Source organism: Elephantulus edwardii, unplaced genomic scaffold (genome assembly GCF_000299155.1).
Source record: "Elephantulus edwardii isolate Elephantulus edwardi_28Jun2011 unplaced genomic scaffold, EleEdw1.0 scaffold00162, whole genome shotgun sequence".
NCBI lineage: Eukaryota > Metazoa > Chordata > Mammalia > Macroscelidea > Macroscelididae > Elephantulus > Elephantulus edwardii.
Window position 1 is genome coordinate 2,840,480 of NW_006399912.1, and position 20,310 is coordinate 2,860,789.

The following is a 20,310-nucleotide window of genomic DNA, read 5'->3' on the forward strand; positions in this document are numbered from 1 at the left end:
GCACAAGAAAACTAAGCAAAGTCAAAGAGCGCTGCTTGCTGGAGCTGCTGCCCATGACACCACAGCCCTGAGAGCCCACAGGGGTTCGTCCCCTACGGGTGACCTCTGTTACAATAATAAAATCTCAAGTACATTTCTTTGAAGAACTTCTGCTTTATTAGAAACGTATGACAAGAACAGTCGAGAGGAGACACTTCTTCCGCGGGAGACGCTCTGCTGCTGCCCCGGTCAGGTGACTGGTTCCACGAGGATCTTCCAGAGCTCCTGTGACAAGTGGAGACAGGGGTTGTTAAGCCTGAACTCGACCTGAGACTGCTGCAGTTTCACAAAGGGAAACGACTGCAGGAGTGTGAGTTGTGGGCATATCACCACGCAGGGCGCTAGGGAATGGGAGTCTTCCTGTCCCCTTGCTCTGCCTGTGGTGTCACAGCGCGAGGGAAGCTGGATGAACACAGTTCCACGGTGACCGAGGAGCGTCTGAGGGTCATGATCAAAAAGGACACAAAACAAAGACCGCAAATTGCCACGCCTGCTCCACTTGGAGAGGGCTCAGGGGGATCCTCGAGATGGACTGTGATGACGTCACTAGGGGTGACATCCCCCCAGTGCACTAACTCCCAGTGCTAGCCCCCTGTATCTGGTGGTCTGAGACACAGGGGTACTAAGTGGTATTACCCATAGCTGACCTCCAGCGGGTTTTCAGAGGCAGTTACTTGCACAGGAGTTGAGTGCCCATCGTTCTCTCACGGAGCAGCTGGTGGCTTAGAACCAGGTACCTTTGGCATTGATTGTACAGTTTCTCACCACTTGGCTCCCAGAGCTCTCTAAGTCGGCTTGCAGGGGATAAAAACAGACCCCAGCCCCTGATGGCTGACAGGTCTGTCTGGCAAACAGCCTAGCTGACATCACTGTCTTTGCTGTGTTTGTCCTGGTGTTGCCAGCATGCCTGCGACTGTCGTCCTCAGGACTCGTGTTACCTCGACTGTGGCTCACATCCCCCCCTTATGGATGGCCTGACAGTGTGGTTACGACGCTGGGCTCTAACTACAGTCGTGTGAAGATGATGGGACTACACAGACTTCGTTCCACTGTCTTTGCTGCGTCTGTCCTGGCGGTGCCAGCATGCCTGTGACTGTCTTCCTCGGGGCTCTTCTCCTGTTACCTCGACTGTGGCTCACATCCCCCCTCCCTCTTACTGACATCACTGATGACCTGACAGTGTGGTTACAACGCTAGGCTCTAACTATAGTCGTGTGAAGATGATGGGACTACACAGACTTCGTTCCACTGACTTTGCTGCGTCTGCCCTGGTTGTGCCAGCATGCCTATGACTGTCGTCCTCGGGACTCTTCTTGTGTTACCTCGACTGTGGCTCACATCCCCCCCTTAAGGATGACCTGACAGTGTGGTTATGATGCTGGGCTCTAACTATAGTCGTGTGAAGATGACAGGACTACACAGAATTCATTCCACTGACTTTGCTGTGTCTGCCCTGGTGGTGCCAGCATGTCTGCGACTGTCATCCTCGGGACTCGTGTTACCTGTGGCTGACACCGCCCCCACCCCGCCCTTACGGATGACCTGACAGCGTGATTACGATGCTGGGCTCTAACTGCTGTTGTTGTTTAATGCCGTCGAGTCGTAGACGACTCATAGCAACCCTATGAATGAACAGCCTGAGCACTGTTCGTACATCGAGTTTCCAGCTCTAACTGCAGTTGTGTGAAAATGACAGGACTACACAGACTTCATTCTGCTGTATGTGGAACTGGCTCAACGGCCCCGAACAACAGGCCACCACGAACAGCGACTGCTGACTCCCCTAGGAGGCTGACTGCTTAAACACATGATGCCACGTTTCCTGAGGGCAAAGAATGTACCAAACATATCACATCCCTGTCAACAGGGCGTGTCCTCACTATCCAAGGTGGCTTTCTTTGTGTGCCATCAACCTGGGGCCTCCTTGACTGGACAGAGAGAGGGCTGGCAGTAACAAGGGACGGTCCTTACACACAGCTGGTGACAGACTCAGCACTGCACTGCCTGGACCACGAGCAGGGAGAAGACAGCCTGTGTCCCCCTCCGCTCCTCCAGGAAGCCGGGCCTGGGTCTCTGCGGCCCCGAAGGAAGGGTGGTCAGTCAAGTGCAAAGAGAACACGAGACAGCTCACTGTCTCTGGACCTCCAGGGAGCACCTCCTGGCAGAGCTCAGGGTGCCCTGGAAACAGGACATGGGGCCATGTGACCTGTGGTGTGCTGGCGGTGGGATTAGGTTTCTGCTGGAGAGACTTGGCCCTTTCTGTCGCTGTGGGATTAGCCAGGCCAGCCAGGAAAGGTGCCTCACACAGCATCTGGAGCATGCTGGCGGCTGTTACTAGGAGTCCTGTTGTCTGTCGCCTGTTCCCACTGAGTTTACTTTCACTCACACTGACCTCATGTGACAAAGAGCTGCCCATGGGGGTTCCTGGGCTGTAGTCTTTATAGGAGAAAATCACCGGGTCTTTCTCCTGCAGAGACAATGGGTGGCTTTGAACTGCTGACCTTGCTCAGGTTAGCAGCTAAGCATGAACCACTGGACCACCAGGGCTCCTAGGACGATTGCTAACACAGAGGCCTATGAATGGAATCCCACTGGGTTAGGAGGACCAGCAAGAAATGCTGTTGTCGTTAGGTGCTGTGGAGAAGCTAAAGACACAGTGACCCTCTAAACAACAGACCCGAACTGTCCAATCCTGTGCCAATCACTTCATCTCTGAAACACCTGAAGCCAGCGTTGCTACTATTGTGTCAATCCATCTGGTTGAAGGTCTCTCTCCTTCACTATCCCTCCACCTTTCCAAGCACAATGTCTCTTTCCAAGGAACAGCCTCTCTTAGTAACAAGCCTGAAGTATGTGAGATGAGCTTCGTCATCTTTGCCTCCAAGGAGCACTCTAGCTGCACTTTCCCCCAAGACATATCTATTTGTTGTTGGTAAGCAGTGTTGAGTCGCAGGCGACTCATAGTGACCCTATGAACAAAAGTCCTCAACACTTTTGTAACTTTCATCCTTTCTCCAGGGTTTCCAGAGGCAAGAGGTTACAAAAGGGGATGCCACTCCTGCTTTCAAGCTTGTTTTAATTGGGCAGCACCACCAAACACTGTTGTCATGGGTAACCATTAACAAAGCGACACATCAGTGTCACCGTGTTCAGCTTCACAGCAACCACAAGTTACCTCTATCTATTTGGGTTTTGTAATTTTTGCAGTCCATGGGATATTCAGCACTCTTTTCCAACACCACAACTCAAAGGCATCAATTCACTTTCTGTCATCCTTATTCACTGTTTAGCTATCAGATGCATAGCAAATGATTGAAAAGATCATGGCCTGAATCAGGGCATTTGGTTATGTGGATCATAACTATGACTAATATTAAGAAGAATGGGAATCTCCAAATACTTAACGGTGCTCATAAAGAAATCTCTATCTAGGTCAAGAAGCTGCTGTCTGAACAAAGCAAAAGAACCCTGCATGATCTAAAATCAGAAGTGCATATATCAGAGATACATCCTTCTCTGTATTTAGTCAATGTGTATGCTGAGAAATCAAGAACCAGACCAGTCTAACATAAGAGTGAAGTGTATTCAGCAGCAATGCCACCCAGGGACTCTGCGTCAAGACCTCACCCCCCGACCCCCACCAGTGTCTCCTCCATGGACTTGCTGCTCCCCAGAGGTCCCTCTGAACTGGGTGTGGCTTCCAGTGGAGTCTGAATTTCCTCTGAGTTCATTCCAGGGGAATGACTGTACTATGAAGGAGAAAGAGAACGAGAACACCAAGCTTGCAGCCCTCACCCTCTCAGGATGGCAGGGTGGGGGTTGGTGTGAGGGGTCTTGGCTCAGCACCCCCGTGCCCTGGAGTCACCCTCTACATCCGTGGGCCCCACTTACCAGCTGTCTGATGCGCTCGTAGACGAGATGCTGTGGGAAGTTGGCGCCCACTGGCTCTACGGAGAAGCGCACCTGGCTGGTGGCCGGCTTCTCCAGGGCATGCAGGCAGGCGCGGAAGTGGTCATAGGCTTCACACGTCACGTCCAAGTGTCTCAGCGTGAAGTTCAGCCTGGAAAGCAACCAACCAACCAGGACAGAGTGCCCATCACGCCTGGGGAGGGTTTATCTTCTCCTCGCCACTCGCTTTGGGCTGCCTCACTGACCTTACTTCCTGCCAGTGGACCATAGGCCTAGTACGTGCTAAGCACTTGCACCCCTCTCCTCCTTGGAGGTGCCAGACAGGCTAGTAGGGGAAGTGGTCAGCATGCGCATTTCACAGATGTGAAAAAAACTCAGAAGGTGCAGCCCCAAGGCCGGAAGTACACCACTAGAAAGAGAAAGGCAGTCTCGGCCTCTGAGGAGCTACCGACCAGCATGAGAGGAAGGCCCGAGGGCCAGCATGAGAGGAAGGCCCGAGGGCCAGCCTCGCCATCCAGCCCCCATGGAATCCAGTTCACAGTACTTGTCCAGGGAACATGTGAGGAACGAATGAGCAGAAGGCACTGGGAGAGGCAGGTGCAGAGGGCTGAGGACACTGAGGGCAGCGCTGCCTGCCAGGGTCAGGAGCTGGGAAAGGTTCCAGAGAGAGGGACTGTGCACCCAGTCATCTATCATTCCCAAACCTGCCATTCTCACCATCTTACAGGCAGGCCTGCAAGAATGCTTAACCTGAAATGCAAACTCTTTCCTTTAAAAAAAATCTTCTAGTGGGGAAAATTCCAAACACTGAAAAGGAATGAGAGCAGCATAATGGAGCACTGTGAATCCACTGCTCAGCTTCAATGGCTGTTCACCCCCCACCATCTGTGCACCCCCAGCAAAGGCTGAGAAGCAAACAGCAGAGAGCACAGCCTGTGGATGTCAGTGCACAACTCGTAAAACTGAAGATGGTTTAAAAAACAAAACCACCACGCCATTCTCACATTTCAAACAGATTTCATGGTTAATTCTTTTGTACCGGATATCCAGTCAGGGTTCAACTGTTCCTGACTGTCTCAACGTCCTTCCGTTATGGTTTCTAAGAATCAGGATCCAGATGTGATTGGGTCGTTGCCCTTGGAGGATATATGACTTGAAAGATGGCCTTGAAACATCAGTATAAACATCACAGGAATGAATGTGTGAGTACAGACGGCTTTGTACACACTGTGGAATTTCCAGATGCTGGACTGCTGGACCAGTAGGGATGTTCAGTTTTATAGTCTGTGCTACATGATACAAACCGATAACAGAGAAGACAGTGTGCAGTGTCTTAACACTGTGTCTTCACCTGCAGATACTTCAGGATACTCAAGTCGAAACAGCTCAGAAAGGGCCTGGTTGGTGACAGAGTTGTATCTGGACAGAAGAGGACCTGGGGATGCTAAGGAGACAGATGTGTCTTCGAGAGAAAGTCCAAAAAGAGATGAGGCCACCAAACATGGTGGGGAAGCACCACGGCTCTGGTACACATCTGTGTGTGATTTCTTATCTGCTCACGCACTCACTGCAGCGTGGACATGCTCCGGACGCCTCAGTCTTACTCCCTTCATCTGTAAGATGGGGATGAGGGCGCCTACTCCTGGGGTTAGTATGTGTACTGGAGGTGGAGGGTGGGCCCACAGCAGCAGCAAACGGCAGTCAGTGACAGTAAAGACAGTGGAGAGAACACAGCAGGGCTGCAGAAGTCTGTCTGACATGCAGGCTGCGCTGCTCTTGTGGTATGGCACCCACCTCTTCTCCACTGACAAGATGACTGTGCAGGCATTTTTCAGCTTGTGAGCGATTCGGGTGAGTGTTTTAAACAGAGCATCAGTTAAGTCGTCATCATAAAACACTGTGGAGAAGAGAAAAGACATTTGGGTCAAACATGCAAATACTGAAGCAACATTTTTCTTAAGGGACCCACACCCTAAAAACAGAGATCAGCGACAACCAGAATTAAAATCGCAGGCAGCTTAGAAAGTTAGGAACAGAAATACCACTTGGTCCAGTAACCCCACTACTGAGATTATACGCCAAAGAAACAAGAGCTGGGACACAAGCTGATAGAATGAACCCGTATTGTTTTGAACATTATGTACAACAGCAAAGGTTTAAGTGACCATCAACAGACAAATGAGTTTAAAAAAACCCTCGAATCGTGGTATATTCACAAAATGGTGTATTATACATTACATAAAATGTAATGCATTTTATATATGTTGTTGTTGTTATGTGCCGTCGAGTCGTTTGCGACTCATAGCGACACTCTGTACAACAGCCCTAAACCCTGCTCTATCTTGTGCCAATCTCATTGCCTCTGACACACCCATTCCGATTACCCCAGTCAACTGAATCAATCCACCTCATAGAGGGTCTTCCCCTCCTGCGCTGTCCCTCTGCTCTACCCAGCATGATATCCCTCTCTAAAGACCTGTCTCTCCTTACAACATGTCCAAAGTATGTCAGACGAAGCCCCAGAATCCTTGCCTCCAAGGAGCAGCCTGGTTTAACCCTCTCTAGGATGAATCTGTTTGTTTTCTTGGCAGTCCATGAAAACAAACAATGATAAAAAATTTGCAAAGTACTGCTCAAGAACTTATCATGCTGAGTGCAGGAAATCAGTCACAAAAAGAAAATCACCACGGAAGGGTTTACACACAGATAGAACAAATGAATCTACATTGTAGCGATAACAGCGACAGGGAGGGAGGGAGAGGGGAGGGAAAGACAGCACACAATAAAGGACCGACTAGTCACTAATTCATTAATCAAGGACAATTCATATAAAATGAAACGTCTATGAATGCTTGAATGAAAAACTAGCAGGATTTATAATCCTTCATTTAAATAAAAAAAATTTTTTTTTGTGTGTGTGAGTGTACCGTCAAATCAGATCTGACTGGTACAGGAGGAGATTGTTCCTCCTTTTCCCGGCAGAGCATCTGGTGGATTTGAACCGTGCGCCTCTGGGATTGTAGTTGCAGCTCCTTGCCACTAGGCCACCAGAGCGCCCCAAAATAAAAAGTTTTTTTAAAGATGGAAAAAGAATTGCAAGAACATACTATGGAATGTTCCAGAAAAGACACATTTGAGAACCTTGGAGGGGTTCACTAATTTTTCCACTAAATGTAACAGGAAAACTGGCCACTGCAAAGTTTCGTACCTTCAGCTGCAAGCAGCACGGTGGTGTGACTGTACAAGTCAGACACTTCCTCTTCTGACCAACAGAAGGGGACCTCGGGATCTGTGAGAGAGGACAGAGGAGACCTGTGCTCACTCCTTTCCCTGTGGCCACCAGCTCTCCTGGGGACGGCCTGAGGAAAGCTACAGGAGAGAGATGTGTGGGGCAGTGTGTGTGGGACCTGGTTCTTCTGCAGTCCTGAGGCCCCAGCACTCAGCCTCAGCTGCCCTTCTCACAGGCGTCCACAGGACACAGTGCGGGGCCAAGAACCTGACAGGACAGTGGGGCAGGTGGACAGCAGCCTTGCTTGGACACATGGCCTGTAGTGTTCAGCCTCACTGACCTGTGACCAAGAAAGTCACTTCTCTTTGGGTTCCAGGTTTTACATTTGTAAACCCAAAAAACCAAACCAAACACCAAACAAACAAAACCCTGTCCAAAGGGACAGGCTACAATCTGATAGAAGCAGATAACTAGGTTTTACTCCCGCAGGCCCACCGAGTGGATCTGAACCATGGCCTTTTGGTAGGCATTCACGTGTTTAACCCCTGGTTCACCGGAACTCCTACCGAGTGGGGCTGACACTACTACTTCTTCCTTAGGATTGTTGAGAGGGTCAGAAGGTCATATCCTGAAGGTTAAGGCCACTGTTAGTGAGACTCTTCCTTGTGGTATATGTGCTGCCAACCCAAAGGCAGGTGGTTCAAATCCACCTGCTTCTCTGAGGGAGAAGGATGAGCAACTTCCTCCCATGTAATTTACTGCCTCTGAAAACCCACTGGACGGTCAGCTATGAGCCAGTTTTGACTTGATGGTACACAGTAAGAGATAGTCACAGATTTCTCTTGACCTCAATGGGAACCATAAACCTATGTCTGCACCGCATACGTGAGGTGTGCAGAGTACCTGGCAGAGGATGGGGACTCGACGATAACTTTCCTCACCTGTCAGTCTCACATCTTTATACGCAATAAAAACACGAGAAAGAGAGCGGCCTTGAGGTGTGCAGAGACATTTAGAAACTCTGCCCTCCCAGGGGGGCTCCCTGAGCCCACGTGCCCGACTCCTTACTGTGGCCGAGGGCAGACACCAGGCAGGAAGGGACTAGGGCTCTGCGTGGAAATGGCCTAAAATCTGGAATCTGACAGACGGGTGTTCAAACCTCGACCTGCATGCTGTGTGCCCCTGGGCAGGTCGCTCACCCTCTCGGAGCCTCAGTTTTCACATCTCACGTGGAGACCAACACACCGACACAAGTGAGGTGGTGAGGACAGGAAAAGTGACAGGGAGTGACCCCGCTGGCTGGGGGTGCTCAGGGAACGGCAGCTTTCTCATGGCTCAGAGGCGAAGCCTGTGAGTTGTGGGTCCAATGTCACAGAACTGTGCCAGGTGATTCAGTGGAGGACACACGTACCTGTGCACAGGTCTTCTCGGAGCCAGTCCAGCTCTCTGACCTTGACTCTATCATCTGTGAGAACAAAGAGATAGAGACCCCATAATACAAAAATAAAAAACCCAGGAGACAGTTGTCTAACCCACACACCAGCTTCACCCACCCATCTAGCTTCCTACCTAGGGCGTCCTTCTGTCCTCTCCCTCCGCCTTCCCTTTCTTCTGTCCTCTTCCTGTTCATTCAGCCAGCCAGCCAAAGCCTCATCTTTCCGTCTTTCTCTCACACCTACCCAGTCATCCTCTTTCCACCCATCTATCCTCACTTCACTCATCCTGGAAAATATCAGGTACGATGCATCGGTCGATGGGAACAAGCAGATACACAAATATAAGCCAGTGTCCTTAGGAGACTATGAAGAGGTGCAGGCGCGATCTCTTGGGGAGCTTCCAAGGGTGAGCTGTGTCTGCCCCAGCCAGCCCTTCCTTCTTCTGTTTAGGAGCTTCCAATTGCACACTGGGCATCCCTCAGACATGGCATCTGTGAGGATCAGACACGACCCAGGCCCGTCCCCACGGAGCGTGCAGACCAGCGGGGGTGGCGGACCTCGATCGACTCACCAGCACACACGGAAGGGAGGATGCCGAGGGCTGGGTGCTGTGGGGTCTGTGAGTGTACTCTGATCTCACCTGAGGCCCAGGAGCGTGGCCAGGAGCACTCAGGAGGAGGAAGGGGAGAAGAACACAGTTCTGGGCAGATTGAGAGCAAGTGCAATGGTGCCGAGGGGAGGGGAATGTCAGAGGCCAGGCTGGTTGGAGGGAGAGCGCCAGGCACGGAGATGTGATGTTTACACTGAGGGCAGCAGTCAACCTCAAAGAGCTGGAAGCCTACAGGGTGGGAGTGACCAGATCTGAGTCTGGGAAAGAGCCCTCACTTGGCACCGAGGTGGGACAGTCTGGACCAAGAGTCTAGTTAGAACAGGTGGCTGTTCCTCGGCCCTGAAGTGAGCCCTGCAGGAGTGTCTGACTGACAGATGGAGCAGGAGCGACCCAGGGAGAGAGAAGGTGATGCGACATAAGCCCCTCGTGAGCTGGATGATGGGGACCGAGCAGAACGACAGGAGGGGAGCAAAGGAGTGAAGTGTGGCTGCATCACGTAGATCTGGGTGTCCTCCTGAAGGGACGGGAGCCCCGGAAGGTTTCTCTGTGGGATGCGGGGTGGCTGGGTTTAGATCATGAGTGGCTGCTACATGGAGGACAGCTTGGAGGGAGCTGGGGAGAGCAGGCTGGTGGTCTTGCCTGCGCCCAAACTTGAGGACTGGACTGAAGCACAGAGGTGGGTGTGGGATGACACGACTCAAGGAAGTGACCTGAAGCAATATGAGGGTGAAGACAGTGTCAACTCCTCCAGCTGGGGTGTTGCTGGGGGAGTGGGTGGAGTCCCATCGGCCCAGGTGGTCCTGGGGTGCCCCTCTCACCTGTCAGTGCAGAGCCCACCCCCAACCACAGATCACCTGCTGAGCCTCACCTATGCCCGCAGTCAGGTGACCATTAAGGGCAATGTTCTGCTGGCACATGGCCAAGAGGTCAGCACCAACATCTGGAAGGAAAGAAGGAGAGGTCAGGGAGGGCCAGCGATACGCCCCCATTTCTGCCCAGAGAGCGGACAGCAAGAGCCTGAAGGCAAACCCTGGGTCTGCAGAGAGAAGCATCTCCTGCTGTTTTTACTGCCAAAGGCTGACAGATACTCACTTAAGACCCCCCTTCAACTTCCCCCTGAACCTAAGATGAACATACCCTGCTCGAGCGCACTTTACAGGGAAGGGCTGTTGGGCCTCACACTTTCTGGTTATGTTTTTTTAAAGTTATTATTTCTTTCTTTTTTCTTTTCTTTCTCATTGTTGCATTTTCTTCCGGCCTCCCCTTCTGGATTTTTTTTTTTTTAATGTAACACACACAGAGCACTTCCCATCACTCATCTTTCCAAGGCTCACCAGCACCCCTGTGGGCAGGTGTTGTGATCTTATGTCACAAGCCGGGGCCGCCTGTAATACCCCCCAGCTTGGCGAAGCGGGAGCTGGGATCGAAAGCCAGTTGTTGACTCTAAATCCACGGCTGCTCTTTGAGCTGGAAGGAAGTCTGACTGTGACAGACCCAGAGTAGACTCAGCTGGCTGGATGCACACGCGGCCTCGCCCAGCTCAGCCTGTCGGCTTCTACTTCCATCCGCCTCTGACCACTCAGAAGAGGTGAGGCTTCTCCGCATTATGGGACCGGCACGTGGTACGGGAGTCCTGAGGAAAGGCAGTGCTTTGCCAAAAAGGAATTCTTCAATTAGGGAACCCGAGGTGTAGGGAGCTCTGGCGTCCCAGTGGGTAAGGAGCTGCGCTGTCAACTCAAAAGACAGGTGGTTCGAATGCCCCTGTGGCTCCTCAGGAGAAAAAACAGGCTATCTCCCCCAGTGAGCTCCAGCCTCGGAAAACCCTGGAGGGTTGGCTGGGAGTTGGTGCCAACTCTCCGGCAGTGAGTGACCTGAGTGATGTGTGGAGGGCACGGAATGCAAAGCCATCGGGTGGGCTCACTGTGGTGTGTGGTTCCCCAGCCACCTGGGAACGAGATCGTCCCCATTTCCAAGACCCCACTGCACCTGGCACAGGGTGGGAGCCCTGCTCTGCAATGACTCGTCCTCCCAAGTTTCCTGGGTGGTGAAGCACATTGCCGGGGCGTGCCTGGCAGGAAACAAGATGGGACTGCTTTACTCCGTCCTGTAGATTCGCTACCAGTGAGACTCCACTACATGGCAACGGGCTTTTACGGTGACGTGAGAAGTTATCACGAGGAAAGTAGGGGAAGAGTTCAGGAACATTGTCCACTTTAGCAACGTCTCCCACAGCTATCAATCCTTGGAGGCGAGGATTCTGAAGCTCCGTGTGACACACTTTGGTCATGCTGCCAGGAGGGACCAGTTCCTGGAGAGGGACATCATGCTTGGAAGGGTGGAGGGACAGTGCAAGATAGGAAGACCCTGGATGAGATGGATTGACCCAGTGACTGGGGTAATGGGGGTAGGTGTGTCAGAGACAATGGGGTTGGCTCAGGATGGCGCAGGGTTCAGAGCTGTTCTATACAGGGTTGCTATGAACCACAGGTGACTCAGCAGCACATAACAACAACAACAACAGCAACAACTGCTCTCGGCTGCTAACCAAAGTTTGGTGGATCAAATAAACCAGCTGCTCTGTGGAGAAATGACATGACAGTCTGTTTCTGCAAAGGTTCACTGTGGAAACTCTTAGGTTTGAGAGAAGGTTACTGTCAGGGTTGACTTGTGTCCCCCTAAAACACTAGTATATAATGATATAATGTGGAGCTATATAATGGTCTTCCAAAAGCCAATAAACCAGGTAGCTGTAAAAGGATTAAGGTCAGGATGCCATACCGCTTATTCCCACATAGCCCTGACTGGATATGAGGCATGTTTCCCTAGGGGGTGGCCTGTAAGACTTTCATCTCACTAGAGACAAAAAGGCAGGAGAGAGAGCCTGGAGCAGGGATTCAGGATCACCATGAAATAAATGTCGGGCACGGGTGTGTTGTTTTGGACCTCGGCCCCTGCGAGAGGAAGCTCCCTGACTGGGGGAGGAAGTCCAGGACACACTGCTGTGGGGTGGACTCCCATGCCTGGTGACCCCACGTGTAGCAGAGGAGAGCCACGCTCCATTTATCAGGGCTGATATTTTGGACATAGATCATTAGGTGGACTCGAACCTCCAATCTCTGGGTTAGCAGTTGAGCACATCAACCATTCATGCCACCAAAGGATTCAAAAGCCTTGTGGAGGGACCTATTCCTCATGGCTCCTGGGATGCTGCCCTCTTAGGGGTGCGAGCCAAGGGGTCACAGAGGCACCAGCTGCCTCTCAAGTGTAAACTTCAGGTGAAGTCTCATTTCTGCTGGGTGGTGTCACGTCCAGTGACTTGGTGTCACTGAATCATTCTGATAATACAGAGAAAACACCACAGGGGCAGATCTAGGGGACAAGATGAGCATCACCAGCAAGCCACACGCGGACTTTAGTTACAGGCCTTGTTTCTCCAGTGAGCACACACTGTGAGGCCTGAGTGCTCACCTGTACAGTACACGGTCCGGGCCAGCGTGGCCGCGACGATGCTGACCAGCCCTGTGCCCGCCCCGAGCTCCAGCACGGTGCACCCCTGGAGGAGGGCCCGCTGGCACAGGATGTAATCCGCCAGGAGCAGGGCACCGCGCCACACCTGCAGGGAGAGTGAGAAGAGAGGGCCGGCAGGGTGAGGCCCCGGGGAGAGCCCTTCGGGGCCAAGGACGGCGGACAGGACTTACCCACCTGCTTGCCCACGTCCTCCAGCGTGGTGGCCATGGTGTGCTCTGGACCAAGAGAGAAATGCCCACTGTGAAAATGAGGTGGACAGAAAACCACAGACAGGGGGGGCTCATGGCAATCGACAAACACGGGCGGAGGGGCGTGCGGTTAGCGTTCTAAATGGAAGCAGAGAAACAGACCGTGCCACTGGCTGGGAGGAAGGCTCTGAGCATTGCTGCAGGCCGGCTCTGTGGCTGTGATGGTCAGCCTGTGTCTGTCTGGCCAAGCTACTGTAGACGGTTAGTTAATTCTTCTCCCACGGAGGTGCTGCTGTGGCGGGACTGTGTAGATGACAATAAACATCTACAATCAGTTTGCTTAAAGTAAAGCAGATTACCCTTTGTAATGTTGGGTGGGCCTCATCCAATCAGTTGAAGGCTTCAGGAGAAAAAAATATGCTTCCAAGAGAAGTTCTGCCTTGAGATGGCAGCATCAACTTCCGGCTGAGCATCTAGCCTGCCCTACAGACTCCAGATGTGCCAGGCCCTACAAATCACACAAACCAACTCCTTAAAATAAACCTCTTAATACGGCTATAAAAATCAAGTGCTGCTGAGTCATGTCCGAATTTGGACTTCTCGCTTCCTAAACTGGGAGAGAATAAATTCCTGTTTGTTAAGACGAACCCCCTGGGACACTGCTGTCATAGCAACACTAGATTACTGAGACACCATCACGGGGTCCTCAGAGCCTCATGGTACGTGCCTGGTATGTCTGCTTGTGGAAGGGGCGGGGGCAACATGTCCTGTTGAGGGGGCGCCCAGCTAGCTCTCTGGGGTCCTGAGTCGAGCTCCAATTCCTTTTTATGGTGCAAAGTTTTACTTCTGTTCACTGGCATCACACAAGCAGCAGAGGCCAGTCTGGGATCGATACAGAGGGAGACCTGCAATCTGCCCCAGCAGGATTCCAAAACCATGCATCCCACCCTATCTGCTCATTCAGCCACTACACCTGTAATAGCTTGCCCCCTTGGAGAAAGGATGGAAGTCACTCAAGTGTTGAGGACTTTCATTCACAGGGTCGCTATGAGTCATCTACGACTCTACGGCACTTAGTAACAATAACATCAACATAGAGAGTGATTAGCTGGTTTAGTGGACAGGAAGTGCTGCTACCGAGCCAAAGGTGGGTGACTTTTAATCCGCGGCCCTCAGGCCTGCCTTTCATTTTTTTTGTTCAAACATTCCTCTAGGTCATATAGCCCTGGTGTGTCCACGTGCCACACAGAGGTAACTTGTAGTTGCTGTGAAGCTGAACACTGTGACACTGATGTGTCCATCAAATGCGATAATGGTTACCCATTGCAGACAGTGTTTGGTGGAGCTGCCCGATTAAAACAAGCTTGGAAGCAGGAGTGGCATCCACCTCCAAAACAACTTGCCTCCAGGAACCCTATGAACCTGGAGAGAGGATGAAAGTCACACAAGCGTTGAGGACTTTCATTCATAGGGTCGCTATGAGTCGCCTACAACTCGACGGTATATAACAACAACAGCACCTGTAGGAGCTGGAATCTCTTTCTCACCCATGGCTTCCCCTTCTCTCTACATGGTGCATCCCCCAGCAGTTAAAGCCTACAGCAGCTCACCTTGATTGAGCACCTACTATGTGCTGAGAGAGAGCTTGAGCTGCACCATCTCTCCTAACTCCTCACAGTTAGAAGCTGCTGTACCCATTCTGCAGACAAGGAAAACAAGACCAAGAAAGGCCAAGTGATCTGTCTATGGCTCCCAGATGTCAGTTTAGTGTTCCCCGCACTGTACTTAAAATGGCACGTGCTCATGTGGAAGGAAGCAGCAGCAGCAGCAGTTTCCAGGAGGAAGTGATAGCATGACGGGACCTGACTACCAAGAGTGATTATCTAAGACAGCAGGCAGAGCCTCAACGTGATCAACTGACATTAGCAGCTGCAGCGATGGTTCGAGCACAGAGGGGATAGCTGAGGATGGTGCGCGATGGGGCGGGGCAGGGCTCGACTGTACACAACAGAGACCCACTCTGTGTGGGGATGACCTGACGGCACCTAACAACAAGGGAGAGGAGACAGAGGCCAGTTATACCCCAAGAAGGAAGCACGACACAAAGGCCCTCAGATAAGAAAGAACCTGGAAGGGTGTGCAGGTGGTGGAGTGAGCTGAGGCTGCGAGGAGGGGGTGAGCAGAAGCCACATCACACGGGCCTTGTTAGTACAGTGCTGGACGATTTAGACTCGATCCCAAGGGCAATGGGGAGCCACTGAGGAGTCTTGAGCAGGAGAGTGACCCGACTGTGTGCTCTGGAAGTTCTTTCTACAAGCAGCAGCAATGCTTGCACTTGGGTCTCCTCAGAGCTGATTCTGGGCGCCTGTCTTGTTCCGTAACATGCTGCCTGGGCCTGAACACTCAGCCGGTACTCAAGCCACAGGACCCCCTGATAGGGACTGGGCGCTACAGGAGGCTGGACCTTTATTACCTATTTTAATGACATTGCAGAGGCTGCTTTCCTGTGCTGCCTCATCTCCCAAGCTGTCCTCCTCTTCCTGTCTTAGAATCACGGGGTGCACTTTGTCTCTGGGAGGCCTCGATGGGTCGGGGTCAGAGGCGGCCCGGGGTCTTCTCACCACATCTAAGTCCCCATCCTCGTCCAGCTGGGCTCCTGCCTCTTCCCGGCTGGTCTGGAGGGAAGGACTCTCACGGCTGTGGTCACTTCCAGGAGGGAGTTCCAGTGGGCCAGGCCCAGCGTGGGGAGCCTTCTCTGAGTAAGAGTCTCTGTGGTCTCCAAGCTCAGCCCCTGAGTCTGTCCCTGAGTCGTGGCTCGACAGAAACTTGAACTGGGACAGGAAAACTGAAAGGCAAGACGAAAACAAAATGAGATGGGTCTCTCCCCCCCTCCCCCCGACTTCTTTTACAGAATTTGATTTCCAAGTGTTATCTGGAGGAGTTTTAAAGGTGAAGGTCAGCAGAGACGGCCCATCTGCTTCAGTCTCGATGGCTGTGGCCACCACCAGTAGCAACCACCCCCTTTAGAAGCATCCAGCATTTCATGAGCATCCGCCGTGTCACAGGCACGAGCTCCACATTCACCTCATTTCATCCTCGTGACTCATCTGAGGGCAGAGTGTTATCTGATCCAGTTTACAGATGAGCAAACTGAGACTTTAAAGAGAGTACGTGAACTGACCCAGGCAGCAAACCAGTGCACAGAGCATGGCTGAGGCTGAGGCAGAGTTCCGACCCGGCTGGCTCTGTTCCTAAGCCTACGTCCTTCTCACCACACTGCTCTGCTTCTTAAGGCCTGGAGAACACTATGAGGACTTGGGAGTTCAGTGTCGTTTGGTGGATAGGGAAGGCCAGAATACTTGACGGCACCTAACAGCAACGAGAACGGTGTGTCAGCAGCAGTACGTGGAGGACAGGAGGGTGCAGGACTCCAGAGTAATGTCCTGGGTGGACACCTTCTACACACCCCTAGGTGGTCTGAATCTCAGCAAGTCACTGAGCTGCTCAGAGCCCCAGTTACCTGACTGGGAGAATGAGCTAATTCTGATTCACAGTGGCAGCGGAAGGCAGGACCGAACTGCCGCAAGGGTTCCTAAGGCTGCCATCCTTACAGAAGAAACTGCCCAATCTTCCTCCTGTGGGGAGGGTGGTAGGTTCAAACCCCTGCGTCACTAAGGGCCTTCTTCACCCTGCACCTAGGATGGGATAATGAATACAAAGCACTCAGCCTGTAGTAGGTACTCAAGACTGGTTCTTTTTCATCCTTTCCCTCCTCTTCTGTTCCCTGCATGCCACCTTGCTCGAGATGGTGCTCCCTCACCCTTCGCCAAGGGCACTGTAACCATGACCACCACAGGGCATGGCTATAGCTCTTGCTCTGTGCCTTTGGAAAGGCTGTTCCTTCTGCCTGTTAATGCCAGTTCTTCCCTGCTTTGTACACATTCTTCCGGCCTTTTAGAAGAGAGTTTGAGGGTTTCTCCTCTAGGCTGCATTAACTGGGTGGCTGCCTCCTTCTCTCCCCCCTGGCCTCGCTATCTCTTCTGCAGAGTCACCCCGTTCTCGCTCTCTCTGAAGAGCCAAGGGAAGCCCTGGAAATACACAAATAACATCAGAGTGTTCCCCTGATGTTCCTGACCCTTCAGTGGCTTCCCATTCTTCTTAGAATAAAATCTTCTCATATTGGCCTGTAACACTCTTTTATCTCATGCTACTTTCCCTGAGATCCGACTGGGGGGAGGTGGAAGGTAGGAAGGGAGAGCAGGGGACAGAGGCTCCCAGTGCTGGGTCCGCCCTCCTGATGTGGGTTCCTGCAGGTGGTGCTTGCTCACGGCTGTGGAGGCCTGGACCTCGTACACAGTAGGTGCTCTGGAAGCAGCAGCTGCCCAGTGAAAGAAGTGCAATGAAGAGGTGTGAGGGTAACAGTTAAACACTGCAGTCTATAGTGGAGTGGACTCAGGGTAGGGCGGGGACCAAATTTTTCTTTTGCTTTTCAAAGAGAAGAGCGAACTGGGGGAGGGGAGGGATGGGCAGGGAGAAAAATGCAACAATGAAGGAATGGAAATCCAAATTAAAAAGAAAAAAAGAGCCTCCTCATGGCGGCAGAAGCTTGGGCGCCGTACGGTGGTGATTGAGCGAGCCTGGCGGGCAGGCGCCGAGCTCTGGCCTGGCCTCCACGTGCTCCGCACTCCTAATGCTTCGCGGGTGTTGAGTCCTTCCCGGCCGGGACAATGGTGAAATATTTCCTGGGCCAGAGCGTGCTCAGGAGTTCCTAGGACCAAGTGTTCACCGCCTTCTGGCAGCGGTACCCGAATCCCTACAGCAAACATGTCTTGACGGAAGACATAGTACACCGGGAGGTTACCCCTGACCAGAAACTCCTGTCCCGGAGACTCCTGACCAAGACCAACAGGATGCCGCGCTGGGCTGAGCGATTGTTTCCTGCCAATGTTGCTCACTCGGTGTACATCCTGGAGGACTCTGTTGTGGACCCACAGAATCAGACCATGACCACCTTCACCTGGAACATCAACCATGCCCGGCTGACGGTGGTGGAGGAACGCTGTGTTTACTATGTGAACTCTGATAACAGTGGTTGGACCGAAATCCGCCAAGAAGCCTGGGTCTCCTCTAGCTTGTTTGGTGTCTCCAGAGCTGTCCAGGAATTCGGTCCGGCTCGATTTAAAAGCAATGTGACCAAGACTATGAAGGGTTTTGAATACATCTTGGCCAAGCTACAAGGTGAAGCCCCTTCTAAGACACTTGTTGAAACTGCCAAGGAAGCCAAGGAAAAGGCAAAAGAGACAGCACTGGCAGCTACAGAGAAGGCCAAGGACCTAGCCAGCAAGCCAGCCACCAAGAAACAGCAGCAGCAGCAGCAACAATTTGTGTAGCCATCATCAGCCCTGCACAGCCCTTTTACCACCACCATCGCACAACAGACAATCCAGCTCCAACCCCCTAGCCCCAGTGTGCTCTCTGTTAAAAACCAACATCCAGCCCGATTTCTTGCCTAAGAGATAGGCTAGGGCAAGGGGTAAGGGTCTTGTTTGGCATCTACAGAACAGCAAGCATGTCATCCATGGTCTGTGCTGATTGTGCATATTCCTCCCATTTGGCAGCTGAGGCACAGACTTGCCCGGGTCCGTGTACAAGTGAAGTGGGAAATGCTAGACTGTAAGCTCCGTGAGGGCAGGGATCTGTTTGCTCTCTGATGTGTCCCAAGTATTTGGAATAATACCTAGTACGTAATCGGCACTCAATAAATAACTTGACTTCGGTTAGTCCCCCCCCCCAAAAAAAAGAAACTACTTCAAGGAAATAAACCCCAAACACAACAACACTGCAGTCTTCCCAGTCTCCTCCCCAAAAGCACAAGTGCAAGAAAAGAAAATGGGGACCCATACGAGGTGGGTCCTCCGCACACTCCCAGGCCTTACCCGGCTGCCCCACGCCATTCAGCCGCACCATGAGGTGTCTCTGGTTTGGGGTGTAGAGGTGGACATCGGAGAGCACGGTGTCGCTTCGGAAGGTGACCTCATCCATGGGTGAGGTGGGAGCTGGGTGGCTCATGGCCTGGCCACCACATAAGTCGTGGGCAGGAGCACCTGAGGGGAGAGGACATTCCTCAAGACCATGAGTCACAAGGGGCTGCGTGTAAACACACCTCTCAGAACCAGAGGCTGTGGAGTCCATCCCCACGTGTCAGAACAGAAGTGTGCTCCACGGGATGTTCAATGGCTGTGATTTCTCAGATTGCCAGGCCTTTCTTCCGCAGCATCTCTGGAAGAGGCATCTCTTTAAACCTTACCATTTGTAGCCAAGGAGGGATTAACTGTTTTGAATTACCCAGGGATTCTGAGGGAAGCAGTAAAAGGTGTAGCATCACCCACAGCCTCTGAAGGGGCAAGTACACCCTTTCAGATAACTCACCAGAGGAGAAAGTCTTAAGAGTTACGTCAAGGAAGAAGAATCCAGCTAGAACTGAAATGTATTTTGCTTGTACTGCATTCATTTTCATAGTTTTCTACTGTTTGTGGGCAGGGGAAAATCTCATTTTCTATTTATGCTTATGAAATGTTCCTGCCCCCTTTTAGATTTTCCCCAGATTCTTTTGAATATTGATTATTATGACAGTCATGAAAGGGGAAAAGTTGAAGGAATAGCAAATAGTCCCAAATCTAGACAGAAAAGGGAGTGCTGGTGGCACAGGGAGCCACAGATGACCCAAAGGCCAAGCTGTTGTTCTGGATACACCGGAAGTTCTTCAGGAGAAAGGTGAGCGATCTCTTCTCATTTGATTTACAGCCTTGAAAACCTGCTGAAGGGCCAGCTTTTAGTTGGTTCCGATTTGATGGCAATGACTTTTCCGAGACCAAAAACTGGAACTCTCATTCTTAATTACTAGCTGAATACACAGTTCTGAAATTCCAACTACTCAGATTTTCCAGTAAATGAACCCTGCAACTGGGGTCCCAGGTGAAGTGGATTCCTCTTAAGTTGTTTTCTCCAGAACCAGTTATGTGGGAACAACGAGCTTCTGATAACCAAAGGTTGTTATGTGCTATCAAGCTGGAACTGACGCACAGTTGACTCCAGCGAGTTTTCAGAGGCGGTAAATTTCACAGGAGGAGACTGTTCATCCTTCAGTGGAACAGCCACTGGAAGTGAACCATGTGCCTTTGGGATTACCGCGCCCTTTCTCACCACTCGGCCATGCAGTTCAAATTCCCCAGCTGCTCTGGAGAAAGGTGAGTAGTCTCCTCCCGTGAGGATTTACAGCCTTGGAAATCTGGCAGAGGACTGCTCAAATGACTTGAAGGCAGTCAATTGCATACGGCTTATTACACCTATCGGTATAATGACTGGTGGGTC

The 20,310-nt window shown here is 51.8% G+C and overlaps 1 protein-coding gene and 1 pseudogene across 1 annotated transcript; one reads left to right on the forward strand and one right to left on the reverse strand.

The window, feature by feature from the left end:
- Positions 1–228: 228 nt before the first annotated feature.
- METTL22 (methyltransferase like 22) lies at positions 229–19,008 on the reverse strand. The gene is made up of 10 exons (XM_006895220.1): positions 18,876–19,008; positions 15,413–15,784; positions 12,926–12,966; positions 12,692–12,836; positions 10,092–10,163; positions 8,589–8,633; positions 7,157–7,237; positions 5,743–5,845; positions 3,931–4,099; positions 229–264 (listed from the first exon to the last, which is right to left on the reverse strand). The coding sequence occupies exons 1-10, from the start codon at positions 19,006–19,008 to the stop codon at positions 229–231; spliced, it is 1,197 nt and encodes a 398-aa protein (XP_006895282.1).
- Positions 17,667–18,329, forward strand: LOC102861097 (annotated as a pseudogene).
- Positions 19,009–20,310: the final 1,302 nt, after the last annotated feature.